This window comes from Myotis nattereri, assembly GCF_964212035.1.
Source record: "Myotis nattereri genome assembly, chromosome: 16".
In the NCBI taxonomy this organism is placed as follows: Eukaryota; Metazoa; Chordata; class Mammalia; order Chiroptera; family Vespertilionidae; genus Myotis; species Myotis nattereri.
The window spans coordinates 43,628,429-43,642,891 of NC_138091.1; the positions used below are offsets into that span (position 1 = coordinate 43,628,429).

Sequence of the window (14,463 nt, forward strand, 5' to 3'; positions counted from 1 at the left end):
CCGCCAATGAAGGCATATACAGCTTCCTAGTGGTCAGACAACCCAGAATTAAAACAATTCATATATTAGCAGAAAGTCATACATAACTTACTATTAAAACATTAACAGTATTAGTAGTACTCAAAACTATCAATAGAATCAAGACATGAACAGATAAAAAAAAAAAAGCAGTGAAGTTTCAATATAAAACACATAATTTTATAGATGAATGGGTATGCATGTATTGGGGGGAGGGGAAAGTGGTGGGGAGATGACACCATCAATCATATCACAAGTCTTAGAGCAAGAAAGTTTGAACTTGAAACCGTAGATCCCTATCTATATATATAAAAGGCTAATATGCAAATTGTCCCCGTGGGAGTTTGATCAGCAGACGGGGAGTTCTATCGCTCGCTATGACGTGCACTGACCACCAGGGGGGCAGTGTGGAACAAAGGAGGGCCCCGGCCAGCAGCTGGGGAAGGGAGGCCCAGGCCAGCAGCCGGAAGACCCTGATTGGCCCTGATCGCTGACCAGGCCTAGGGACCCTACCCATGCACGAATTTCATGCACCAGACCTCTAGTTATATGATACTGGGAGGCACATAATCTCTGTGAAATCTAGTTTCCCCATCTGAAAACTAGGGAAAATTTAATCTACGTCCCAGCTGAGCTTTAGTTCGAGGATAAAATCAGATGACATACATATAAATTCTTTCTACAAAGCCTTATGCAAAATAAAGGTGATAAAATTACCATAATTTATCAGTTGCAGAGTTTTCACATATATATCTCTGAAATTGGGATGCATTTTATAATCAACGGTACATCAAATTAATGTAAAGTATTTTTCTCTCTTGGTAATGCAGAAAATAATAAAGCATCTCAGAATCAATGAAATATGATATCTCAAATTTATCCTTCTTTCAGGCAGTATGATAAATAAAAAATTGCTACTGAGTAAAAGAAAGTACACTTGTATCCTGGTTACAGATATGGGGTTTCATATTAGTTGAAATAAAAAAGGTAAAACACTTTACCAAACTTATAGATATCTCACATATAAAAAATAACTAACAAAAAGAATAACTAACAAATCTACAACCAATGAATGTAATTTAAAACTTGCAAACACACCCACCCAAATCAAAGACTATATTATGGCCCCAGGCAAGTAAATTTAAAACCACATTTTACAGTGAGGATCCCAGTTGTGATAAAAAATGAGTAAGATAAGGCTCCATATAAATATTCTGTAAGTATAGGGGAGATATTATAGGAGATAGCACCTTCAGTAATTATATATATTGAAAAGATTGCCGAAACCAGTTTGGCTCAGTGGATAGAGCGTCGGCCTGCAGACTGAAAGGTCCCAGGTTTGATTCCGGTCAAGGGCATGTACCTGGGTTGCGGGCACATCCCCAGTAGGAGATGTGCAGGAGGCAGCTGATCGATGTTTCTCTTTCATCGATGTTTCTAACTCTCTATCTCTCTCCCTTCCTCTCTGTAAAAAATCAATAAAATATATTTGGAGAAAAAAAAAAAATAGATTATCTAGAACAATGGTTCTCAACCTGTGGGTCGCAACCCCTTTGGCGGTCAAACGACCCTTTCACAGGGGTCGCCTAAGACCATCCTGCATATCAGATATTTACATTACGATTCATAACAGTAGCAACATTACAGTTATGAAGTAGCAACGAAAATAATTTTATGGTTGGGTCACAACATGAGGAACTGTATTTAAAGGGCCAGAAGGCTGAGAACCACTGCTCTAGATGTCAACTCATTACTAATTTAGTTAATTCTTACTAAAGTCCCTTGGTAAAAATTTGAGAAACTAAGAGTTGTACATTATCCTTTTACTAGCAAGAGAAGAAACCTAGTAGGCATGATTTAGCTATTGATTTTAATATCCACATTATCTGGATAGTCTGTAGATTATTCCAGAATATGATTTTACCTAGAAGATAAAATCTAGAGAGTATGATTTTTTAATCAAGTAATAATACCCTTGTGATAATATCCACTATTATGTTAAGGATAATGACACCACAAAGGGAATCATCTTCATCTATAATTTAGTGATCAGAATAAAATTCAAAGATGAAAAATCAAAGGCTCATTTGATAAGTATGATTAAGGATATAATATTTTACTGGTAGTAAAACCAATCAGGAAGAATTATCTAGTCCACCTACTGCTGCATGGTGGCATGTATAAGGCTCTTTTCTGACTTAATTTTTGTTTGCTACCTCCACCATCAAACAGGGGATTTAGTGAAAAATAAAAGGCATAAAGAGTGAAATAATAATCCCCTCCATCATCTCAGTGCTTTACATACAGGGAAAAGATATTTTACTTCCCATGTACAATACACTTGATAGACCCGGTTATAGTTAAAAGGATCAAAATATCACCGGAAGCCCTGGCTGGTTTGGCTCAGTGGATAGAGTGTCGGCCTGCGGACTGAGGGGTCCCAGGTTCAATTTCGGTCAGGGGCATGTGCCTTGGTTGCGGGCGCATCCCCGGCTGAGGTGTGCAGGGGGCAGCTGATCGATGTTTCTGGCTCTCTATCCCTCTCCCTTCCTCTCTGTAAAAAAACCAATAAAATATATTTAAAAAAATATCACCGGAAGACCAAATGCCTGTTTTTGTCTACTGCTGCCAACAAATGTCTAGCCTTAGTTTCCAGTTGTCCAAAATAAACATCCTACTACAACTTACTATTTCTGCTAGTCAAATCCTTCTAAAGTTAAAAACAAAAAAAGTTAAATATGAGGTCTGTTAATAGGAAATGTAGAGGAAAGGGTGAGAATTGGGGGAATTAAAAACATTGGGGAGACCAAAAAAAAAGAAAAAAGAAGAAGAAAAAACATTGGGGAGAGCCCTGGCTGTGTGGCTCAGCTGGCTGGAACATTGTCCTGTACACCAAAAGACGGCAGGTTTGATTTCCCAACAGGGCATATGGCTGGGCTGCAGGTTCAACCCCGGAATGAGGCACATGTGGGAGGCAACTATCGATGTTTCGATGTTCTTTTTCCTCTCTTTTTCTCTCTCTCTCTCTCTCAAAAACACACACACACTCTATCTCAAACACAAACTTAAAAAAACAAACACATTGGAGAGGAAAGAGAACAGAAGGATGCTGAACAGAATGAACAATTAGAATTCCTTTGTTATTGTCACAGGCTATTATTATAAACTAAACCAAGTGTACACTGCAGCTAATGAAGTATATATTCTGGTGGTTAAATAGGCAATTTTCACTTATTATCACATTAAAACAAAAGAAGGAAATAGGAAATAGTCACTCTAATTAAAGATCCAGCAAGATCAGATTATCTATAATAATAAAAGCATAATATGCAAATCGACCAAACAACCGAACAGCAGAACGACCATCCAGACGACCATGCTATGACATGCACTGGCGCCAGGCCAGCCAAGGTGGGTATGATACGATTGGTCGGGGGGCCTACGTGATCACCCCAAAGAGGGAGGCCCAGGCCATCCTCTGAGTGGTGACTGATCACGGAACCCCATCAGGGCACATGCCCGGGTTGCAGGCTTGATCCCTGGTGTGGGGCATACAGGAGGCAGCCTGTATTCTCTCTCATCATTGATGTTTCTAACTCTCTCTCCTTCTCCCTTCCTCTCTGAAATCAATTGAAAATAAAATAAAATAAATTTAAAAGAAAGTTGTATCTCTCTCACTTGAACCATCACATATTACATTTTTCATGAATTTGAACTAACACATGTAACATTTTTCACTCTAGAAATTTGGTATTTCTTAAAAAACACTACCATGAAGAGAACTATAAACTCATAAAAATTAGAGTTCCCAAGAAAGAAAGGGTTTCTAAATAAAGTTTTGTATTAAAAAATGAATTTATAAGGTTTCTTGAGTTTTATCAATATGTTAGCTGCTTTGGAAAAAGTTGACATCTAGCTTTAGCTGGTTTGGCTCAGTGGATGGAGCGTTGGCCTGCGGACTGGAGGGTCCCAGGTTTGATTCCGGTCGAGGGCACATGCCTGGGTTGCAGGCTCGACCCCCAGTAGGGGGTGTGCAGGAGGCAGCTGATCAATGATTCTCATCATTGATGTTTCTATCTCTCTCCCTGTCCCTTCCTCTCTGCAATCAAGAAAAGAAAAAGTTGACATTTAGGCTACAGAAGAACACATCCATATGATCAAAAATATGTATTTTTAAAATTCATCTAACTTGTCAATTATGGTAAGTTCTGTTCTTTGGGGGACTGCAACTAAACATTCCTCCTCCCCATTATATCCCACTCCACCTAGACCTACTATAATATGTCTACTTTATAGATTCAGATGTTAAAAACATGTCTTTCTCTGCCTTAACTAAGAGAATTTGATAATTCCATTCAATTTGTTAGTTCCTTATAGACCCTTGGAATCTGAATTTTTTAAGGTAAGCAATTTGTGTTTTTATGTACTCGATACTATACTTACTAGAGTTAAACAAAGAGATAAAATATAATAGGCAAAATGTATTGAACACTTACTATGTCCCATTAATCCTCACAGCAACTCTGAGGTAGTTACTATCAAAATCCACCTATTACAGATAAGAAAACAGCCTTTTAAAATGAATTTAAAAGTATAGGATTAGAAAAATTCAGTGATTTGCTTAGTCGACACAGCCAGAAAAGGATAGTGCTTGAATATGAACTCAAGTTCTGTATCTGATTCCAGTGTCTGAGTTCCGCATTCAGCATTTAAGAAGTTCTGAGAGCTGTGCACTTAAACTGAGGGAAAGGAAAAATCAGAGTTGGGAGAGGACCCTATAATCACATTATTTCCAGGCAAAGGCAACATACAGATTTATACAAGCAGGAAAATTTATTCTTCTACTTCATGTATTTCAGAAATAATCAAATCCTGATAGCACTCAGAAGCAAGATTTACTATCTCTCTATATAAAACCCTAATATGCAAACAGACCGAACAGTGGAACAACCAGCCAGTCGCTATCATGTGCACTGACCACCAGGGGGCATGCGTGGAACATGGCGGGCATCAGCTGCGGCGAGATAGTGGAGCAGGTGAGCGGGGCGCCAGACCAAGGTGGGGCGCCAGTCACTATCACTGGGACAAGCCTCTGGTGGTTACTGAAAATTCCTTGCTCCTGCGACCTGCAGTCCTGCCCAGCGCTTGCCCCTGCTGCTGGTGCCGGCCCCTCTCTCACCCACTACCAGCGCTGGAGCCCCCACTCGCACCCTCTGCTGGTGCCTGGTGCCAGTTGCTGGCCCTGAGTGCACTCCTCAGGGCTTCTTCACCTCTCCATGCTCCTGAGAGGCCATCGGGGCCAGCAGCCACCTCTTGCTCCCGCTGCCAGCGATGGCCCTGCTCACGCCCACCATCAGTGGGTGCCAAGGGGGCTGATGCCATTAGCGAATGGGAGTGGCGGCGGTAGGAGCGGGGCTGATGACAGACAGGGGACCAGGGGCCGTGGTAGGAGGGGCTGAGTGGGGCGCGGAAGAGGGGCCAAGACCCGCCCCTGTGCCCACCTCAGCCTCACGGTCCACAGTTCCTTTCAAGGTGCATTAATTCATACACTAGGCCCCTAGTCTAGCTATAAAATCTTATTTATAAGCTATCTCTATCTTAAAGCAGAAATTCTGAGGACATAAATTTGGCCTCATATTTTCAAAAACAAGCAAGCTGAAGTGGTAGATATGGTTAGAATAAAAATGATCCTGCATAAAAGAACTCTAGAGGAAATCTAGATATACACACTAGGAGTGGAGTATCACAGATAGAAGCTCCTTTATGAGAAATCGCTCACATTCCATTGTCTCTGATTTTCATCCTGCATTCTAGTTTCACTCTTTTTATAGTCCCAGAACCCAGGAAAGACATCACCTTCCAGTACAGTGACTTTCTCCTATTAACTAAATTACTGCTTAGACTCTAAGAGGATTTTCATTTCTGGCAGTGACATTCAAGTGTACACACTCTGAACAGATTAATACTTCAGTTTTCCCGTTCAATGTATACTCCTTTTGGTTGGTGTCCCTGAAGACCTGAATATAATGAAAGCAGAAGAATTGACCAAAACTATTAGAATGAAATATACAGTTGCATCCTATGGTTTACATATTTTTATCCTCCTAAAAAATCAGCAACAGTTTGGAACCTCACTTTCTCCTTTAGGGAATTATCCCAAGTGACATGTTAAAGAACAGAGCGAGATGTTACTTGTTCAACAAGTGAAAATATGTATTTTTTTACTAATTCAGTTTGTGGGCAGCTCTCAGAGTGATGGAAGCAGAACTGAGAAGGTTTAGAAGACAAAAGGGGAGAAGTCCCGAAGCCACAGGGACTCAGGAGAACTGAACTCACAAACAAAAAGCAAAGCACCTGTGGTGGAGCTGTCAAGCCTCTGGACTGGCAGAGTCTAGCACAAATACGTTAAGTTAAAATACTTCAAAATGCCTCTCCGAGAGAAATGAGGAACCATAGTAAAGAGAGAAAACCCTAATGTATGGGCAAACAACTAGAGAAATATCACCATCACTCCAGAGTACATTTTTCTTGCAAATATAAACTTAGTGAGAGAAAATATTTTAAATTCTGACATCATGTGAGTTATCTTCCTGTGCTACAAAGTGTTTCTTCATTCTGGGTTTACTTTCAAAATATTGAACTAATAAAATCTGCACCTGAAACTAGTTTGTTGTTTTTAATCCTCACCCAAGTATATGTTTTTACTGATTTGAGAGAGAGAGGAAGGGAGAAAGAGAAAAATATCGATGTAAAAGAAAAACTTCAATCAGTTGTCTCCTGTATGCACTCCGACCAGGGACTGAACCCGTAACCAGGTATGTGCCCTAATCAAAACTCGAACCCACAATCTTTTGGTGTTCTGGACAACCTTTCAACGAACTGAGCCACCCAGCCAGGACTCCAAATAGTTTAGGTCTAATTTCCCCAGAAAAGATTTTACTATGTGAATGTATACAAATATCAAAGGAATCAGAACCTTTTAAATTAATACTGTAGCAATAATTTTAACCTTTGCCATTAGGTAACAGTAGCAGCAGTGCTCCTCTCTTGTGCTCCCATAAGCCAGGTCCTTTAGTAGGCGCTTTTTATGCAACAGCTCAATTAATACATCCCAAAACTATCTAAGATGGTAGCCCTCAACTGTACAGAAAGAAAATGAGGCTTAAGGAAGTTAAGCCAGGACTTAACAGAGTGGAAATTTTTACTTCAAAGTCTGTCTTTTTTCTTTCAAATTGCACCTCACTAAAAATCAGCTTTAAAGTATAAATAATAAAACAGCTGCAGGAAAATAAGGTATATGTGATCATCCAAAACAGAATGAAAAAATAATAAAATTCTATTACTTGTAACAAGGTACACTATACCCTTAGGAACCAGCCTGGCGATTGGCATAACCCCAAGAGTAGTCACATCTTGATTAACATTTTATTCTTAAGATTTCAAAGTCATTTCTGCAGATGTTCTAATGCTATGGCATCTAGGATACCCTTCTGAAGTGAGCTACAAGAAAACTACCAAGGCAGAACACCCTAGAACAGTGGTTCTCAACCTGTGGGTCGCGACCCCTTTGGGGGTCGAACGACCCTTTCACAGGGGTCGCCTAAAACCATCCGAAAACACATACATAATTACATATTGTTTTTGTGATTAATCACTATGCTTTAATTATGTTCAATTTGTAACAATGAAAATACATCCTGCATATCAGATATTTACATTACGATTCATAACAGTAGCAAAATTACAGTTATGAAGTAGCAACGAAAATAATTTTATGGTTGGGGGTCACCACAACATGAGGAACTGTATTAAAGGGTTGCGGCATTAGGAAGGTTGAGAACCACTGCCCGAGAAGCATTCATTTCTTTTGTAGAAGATTCTAATATTTGCTGGTACAGTGCTGCCCCCATGTGGAGCAACTTATGAAAAAAAGGTGGAACAAAACTACTTTTTTAAAAAATTAATCCTCACCTAAGGATATTTTTCCATTGATTTTTAGGGACAGTAGAAGGTAGGTAGGGGAAGAGAGACAGAAACATCAATGTGAGAGTCACGTCGACTGGTTGCCTCTTTCAAGCACCCCAACCCACCAGGACCTGGGATTAAACCTGAAACCCAGGAACGTGCCCTTGACCAGGAATTGACCCAAGACCTTTTGGTGCGCAGGCCAGTGCTCTAACCAATGAGAAACACCAGCCAGGGCCTGCTCCACATTCTTAGCCCCATTGGATATTTAACAACTTTCCACAGGGTACATAATATCATGCTCATCTAGATGCCCAAATCTTCTCATTTGTCCTAAGGTAGAAAATTTCAAAAATAGTTGCTCAGGGTGAATCAAAAGCAGTGTCAAAACCACAACTTGGTACCAGCTAAACATTTTATAAAACAGATAATATTGCCTTATAAATTTATTTCTTTGTGGAATTTTAAAAAAAGTAACACATGGTATTGCTTGAGGGGAAAAAAGGCAGGGCTGAATCAGAATTCTAATACTGGTGGTGATACCCTAGCAGAAGTCATAATTTAAGCACATACACACCCACTTTCATGCCTAGGTGGTGGTTGAAGATTCCTGATCGCAGTACCACAGTACTTTTAAAAAATGTGATTGCTTCACCCTTTGACTTTGATACTAAATTTAATGGATAATGAGCAGAAGCCAAGGCTACTCAAAGAATAAGATAAATCATATGAAATGTCAAAACAAAAATCTGAGCAGGTAATTTGCAAATGAGAGACAATGTCTATTTCAAGGCGAATTCCAACTCTCTATTTCAAAAAGTTAAAAAAATATATTCGGAGGTTATCTATTGATTAACTCATAATGTTACTCACCTCCTAGTAAATACTGCATTAGGCAAAAAGGGAAGAGAAAATGGCTATATTCCTTCATCATCTTGTACTGATATTTAGAAATAATACAAATGAGCTTCAGTCACTAGCAGAGTCAATGCACTACTTGAGACTTGGCTCCCCATTATATAGGCAAAGTTTAAAATGTCAATAAGAAAAATAAAAGGTCCACAAACTTTTAAGGTGTTAAGTTACATTCTGGCTGCCAAACATTTAAAACATAATCATGGCTTATATATGCACAGACAATAGGGTGGTGAAGGCCTGGGGCAGGGGGCGGACTAGAAGGACTCGATGGGGAAGGGGGGTGGGGGGACAGAAGGAGGACATATGTAATACTTTCAACAATAAAGATTAAAAAAAAAAAAAAGAACATAATCAAGTTGGCTAAAAAGAATCTTGTCGCCCAGCCAGCGTGGCTCAGTGGTTCAGTGCCAACCTATAAACCAAGAGGTCACGGTTCAATTCTCGGTCAGGACACATGCCTGGGTTGCAGGCTTGATCCCCAGTGTGGCATGCAGGAGGCAGCCGATCAATGATTCTCTCTCATCATTGATGTTCCTATCTCTCCCTCTCCCTCTCCCTTCCTCAGTTCAATTAAAAAAAAACAAAAACCTATTTTAAAGAATCTTGTCCTGGATTTCTCCTATAGAAGAATGCATTATAATAATTAGGCAATAAAGAGAACTTTGATTGTTTCTATTCCCACACCACCACAAAATACCACAAACATCTATCTGAAGAAATAATCTTTAAATATATGATATAAATTTAATGTAAAACCTCAAAAAAATGATGAAAGGACTGGTTTGTTTCTAGGCCAGCAATTTTCAACCCTTTTCATGTCATGACACACATAAACTAATCACCTAAATTCTGTGGCACACCAAAAAATATATTTTTTGCCAATCTGATAAAAAAAATAAAGGTATAATTGTGGATTCATTCACAATGGATAGCTACTGTTGTGTTAGCTATTATCATTTATTTTTATTTGACAATCTAAAGGAAAAGAGGTCAGTGCTCTGACAAAACACTCAGCTACTGCATGTTGTAAAAATTCTTGTAGCATACCAGTTGAAAATCACTGTTCTAAACATATACAGGGGTAAGTATGATACAAAGGTTTGCTTTAAGACCCTTGTATTTTAAGTACTTGGTTTTCACCTCAAAAACACCAAGTGTGTGAGATAGACAAATCTGTAGGACACACAGAAGTTATGCTCCCCACAGCTAACCTATGGTTCAATGTCCCAAAGGTAAGATTTGTTTTAAACATACTTTTTAAAGTAACTCATTTTAAATACTGCTCTTTTATAAAAGCAGAAGTTTATTACCATTGGATTTGAATCTGCTATGAGATCCCGCAGAGAATCCAGAAATCCCTGATCTTCCACCATTTGGGCATTGATATCATGGAGTTTTGCCACGCAGACTGCTGCTGTTTTCCGAACATAGGGATCTTCATCCTTCAAGCACTTTCGGAGGGGCTCACAGAGATATTCTGTGATCTTGTCCACTCGGATGCATCCCATGGTTCTAACTGCCAAGGCCCGAATCAGAGGATTGGGATCTTCACAGTCCTATAACAGACAATCCTTAACAACTACAGGTATATATGGTGACTGAAAGTAAACAGTCTAGTTTGTCTAAGCCATAAAAGAATATTCATTAATGCAAGCTTCCAGTTACTCTATATCAGAATTGAAATCTCCCATGCTATTCCTTTCCTTTCCTAAGTACAAATCTTAGTTGCCTATAAGAATCTAGGCCAGCAATTCATTTAACTGTTTTATATACACAATGAAGAAATGCCCAGGAGTAGTGGAGGGCTAAGCAAAAGCCTAGTGAGCTGGAGTTATTTGTGAACTAGCCCCTCCCATGCTATTCCTTTCCTTTCCTAAGTACAAATCTTAGTTGCCTATAAGAATCTAGGCCAGCAATTCATTTAACTGTTTTATATACACAATGAAGAAATGCCCAGGAGTAGTGGAGGGCTAAGCAAAAGCCTAGTGAGCTGGAGTTATTTGTGAACTAGCCCTAAAAATAAGAGGCCTTTTGGCTTGTATTCTGGTGGGGGGAGGGAGGAGAAAATGAGGAATTGGAAAGATGAGTCCCATTGCACAGTCAGTTTGCAAACAGCAAGTAGGGAGAAAAAGGAGCTTGGCCTACCACCAAGAAAGCGGAGTACAGAAGCTGGCGTGGGCCATGCTAAAGTAAGTTCCTGGGTTAAGCTGCAGAAAGCCCTCTGACATATAACATACATTCTCCTTTATTAGCAAGTGCTCTTCCAAATACAGTACAAATAAAACACTCAGTAAGGAACATTCCTTAAATTGCCCTACTTTAAAAAATTTCTTTAAACATTATAAACCTGAATGTGTGCTAATTTCAAAAATGTAAACTAGCCCTAGCTGGTTTGGCTCAGTGGATAGAGCATCGGCCTGCAGACTGAAAGGTCCCAGGTTCGATTTCGGTCAAGGGCACATGCCCAGGTTGCAGGCTTGATCCCCAGTAGGGGGTGTGCAGGAGGCAGCTGATCAATGATTCTCTCTCATCACTGATGTTTCTTTCTCTCTCCCACTCCTCTCTCCCTTCCTCTCTGAAATCAATAAAAAATATATTTTAGAAAAATAAACAAAACAGTAGTAGTACCTCCTGTGGTTTCCACTACTTATGACCTGTAAGCGTAATTTCTACAAAGATAAAACAGGTTACTGATACTACAATAATATGCCCACCCTATGTCAGCCTTGAAAGCCTTTGTCAGTTCACAAAACACTGAGGTCCCACCTGGTTTCCTTCTCCCATCTAACAAGGATGTACCAAGCCCAGCTAACAGAAGGCTCACCATATGGTCTGAATTGGATGACAAACGTTGGCATACAGAATGCCTAAAACATGAACATTCCTAGTCACTGCCAGTACTTCTGTAGAGGCTCTCTTCTGGAACAGAAGTTGCTTATTTGCAATGCAGACACTATCTATCTGCAGACACTAAATATCAAGAGATCCCTCTGAAGAGGTTACTTAACGTAGAAGAGACTGCTCTTGAGTCCTTTAAGTTACCTTCACAAAGCTGTTGACAGCCATAATGGCCATGTCTGGCTGACTCTTGGCATAGTTCATCAAGTAGAGATACACCAGCTTCTTTAGTTCCAGGTTGTCAGTCTGCATACAGTTCACTACATCTGGAAAGAGAGAGCTAAAAAGAGAGTAGAATAGAGAAAGGAAAGGTGAGCAGACGGAGCCAATCTGTTAAATAAAACATGAAAAAAATTAGCCTCATTTTACAAGTAATTTGATGTAAGGACAAATGTTCCCACAGTGATAATTATTATTATAGAAATGAATTATTAAACAAATTATAGTATTGGTCAATTCAACTATCACTCTGCTATACAGAAGTGCTTTATGCATAATTCCTATTTCATCATACAGAATATTAAAAAGATTTAAAGGTTTAATAAAATTTGAATGCTTCACAAAAAATCCTAAGTAAAACTGCATTTATTCCCTGCAAGTACATGGTGGTGAAGAATACAATGACTACTGTTACAGTTTGGCACCACTGCCTTGATTCATGCTACCACACCAGCAGTGCAAACATTAACACAATGAAAAAGACTAATAACACCTAAGTATTATTGTAAGAATAGCTTTGACCTTATGGACCCCCTGATAGGCTCTTGGGAATCCTCAGGAGCCTGCAGACCATCCTTACTTATCTCCGAATGGTATTGTTAAATTACAGAAAGTAAAACAAAATAATTTTTAAAAACTGATTTTGTTAACACTGATTTTTATCTTGAATTCAGGAACTGAATGTAAAGTTGTAAAGTTGAGGGCACTGGCTTGAGCCAGTTAAAGAGCATATGTGTTCTGCTTCTCAGTATATTTTTATCAACTTCTCAAGCTACCTCAGCAACAGATTTGTAACTGTGCCAGCTCTCAGGAGGGTTTATGCTAGATCTGCATGCAACAAAAATCAAACTGATTTCCCTCTTCCAAAAACACAAGACAAATAAAACAAACCAACTTAAGTCACAGAATTAATATAAAAGCAACTGTATTTTCTGATGATGTTTTCAGGGACAAACCCATTCTTATGGGGTCTATCATTATAATAATTTTAAATGAAAAGCAGTGAAAGCCATAAAATAGGGTCTGGGTCTAAAGTAGGCCAATGGTAGGAGCGCCTACCCTTACCTGACATCCTTCCCCACAGTCATAGCAGCAATCACTTTCTTCACAGCCTCCTTCCGCTTTTCTTTCTTTTCATTGTTGAGTTCAGCCTTTAATTCAAAGATTTCTCCTAGAAAAGAAGAGAGCAAAATGGATGAATTCCCAGGACCAGAGATCTAAAGCAGAATACTGTGTTATGTAATTAAGTAACACCATGAAAGTTGCCCAGAGGTTTAAAAATTATAGGACAGGTACAATTCAAATCCTTAGAATATTAACTAACCTATTCACAAGGACACCATCTTTCAGGTTATGGCCAGAAAGGAAGATGCAATCCAGAACTTAGGAGGCATAGGAGTGGGAAGAAGTAAATCTCATGCTATCTTACTACAAGGGGGTGAAAATGGAATCTGAGGAATGTTCTTCCATCAGAATTTCAATGTTCTGGAGGAAAAATAAATGTAGGCAGGAAAAAGGTTCACAAATCAGTGTTTTCAAACCCAAAAGACTCGAGATATCATTTCATTCCCCTATTCTTAACTTCACAGGTAAAGAACTGAGGCTCAAAGATCTCAGAGTGAGTGACAGAGTGTCTCCTGAATCCAGAGGTTCTCAACAATGGCCACACACTATTATCTGGGAAATATTTAAAAATAATAATGCTCAGGCTCTACTTTGGACCAAATAAATCAGAATGTCAAGGAGAATTCTTACGTTCATATTTTCAAAGTTCCCCTAAGTGATTCTAATGCACAAACACAGTTGAAAAGCACTGCTCTCCTCTAATTAGTACTTTAAGAAGTTAATGGGAGCCCTGGCTGGTTTGGCTCAGTGGGTAGAGCGTCAGCCTGCGGACTGAAGGGTCCCAGGTTCGATTCCAGTCAAGTACACATGCCCAGGTTGCAGGCTAGATCCCCAGTGAGGGGGCATGCAGAAGGCAGCCAAGCAATGATTCTCTCTCATCATTGACATTTCTCTCTCTCCCTCTCTGAAAGCAATAAAAATATATTTAAAAAAGAAGTTAATGGGAGGGGAGGAGGATTGAGCAAAAAAGAGAAAGAGCTCATGAACACAGACAACTGTGGTGATTGTAGGTGGGAGGGGATGGAGGTGGAAGAGGGTAAAGGGGAGATAAATGGTGATGGAAAAGTAAAATAAGAGAAGCGAATGGGGGAATAAAAAAAGTTAATGGTCTTTTATTCACTCTAACAACAGAAATAATAATCTTGAAACTTCAAGAATGGTACAAACCAGAGCCATTTCTAAAGGAACAATCTCGAATAACGGACTGCTCTGTGAAGTGGCAGGGCTGTCACCACTACTGTAAGGCCAGGCTCACCTATCTTCAGAAAGCTAGAGCTGAAATAAGCAAAGGTAACAACCCTCAACTGGTTTTAAAAGAAA

At 39.4% G+C, this 14,463-nt stretch overlaps 1 protein-coding gene across 1 annotated transcript in view; it reads right to left on the bottom strand.

Annotated features, from left to right (window-relative positions):
* The window catches only part of AP2B1 (adaptor related protein complex 2 subunit beta 1), a 100,639-nt gene that overhangs the window by 71,769 nt on the left and 14,407 nt on the right, over positions 1 to 14,463 (bottom strand). The window contains exons 3-5 of the mRNA XM_081110863.1: positions 13,084 to 13,189; positions 11,944 to 12,079; positions 10,212 to 10,457 (exon numbers count right to left, since the gene is read on the bottom strand). Coding sequence (XP_080966989.1) covers positions 10,212 to 10,457; positions 11,944 to 12,079; positions 13,084 to 13,189 — 488 coding nt within the window. The remainder of the gene's footprint in view (positions 1 to 10,211; positions 10,458 to 11,943; positions 12,080 to 13,083; positions 13,190 to 14,463) is intronic.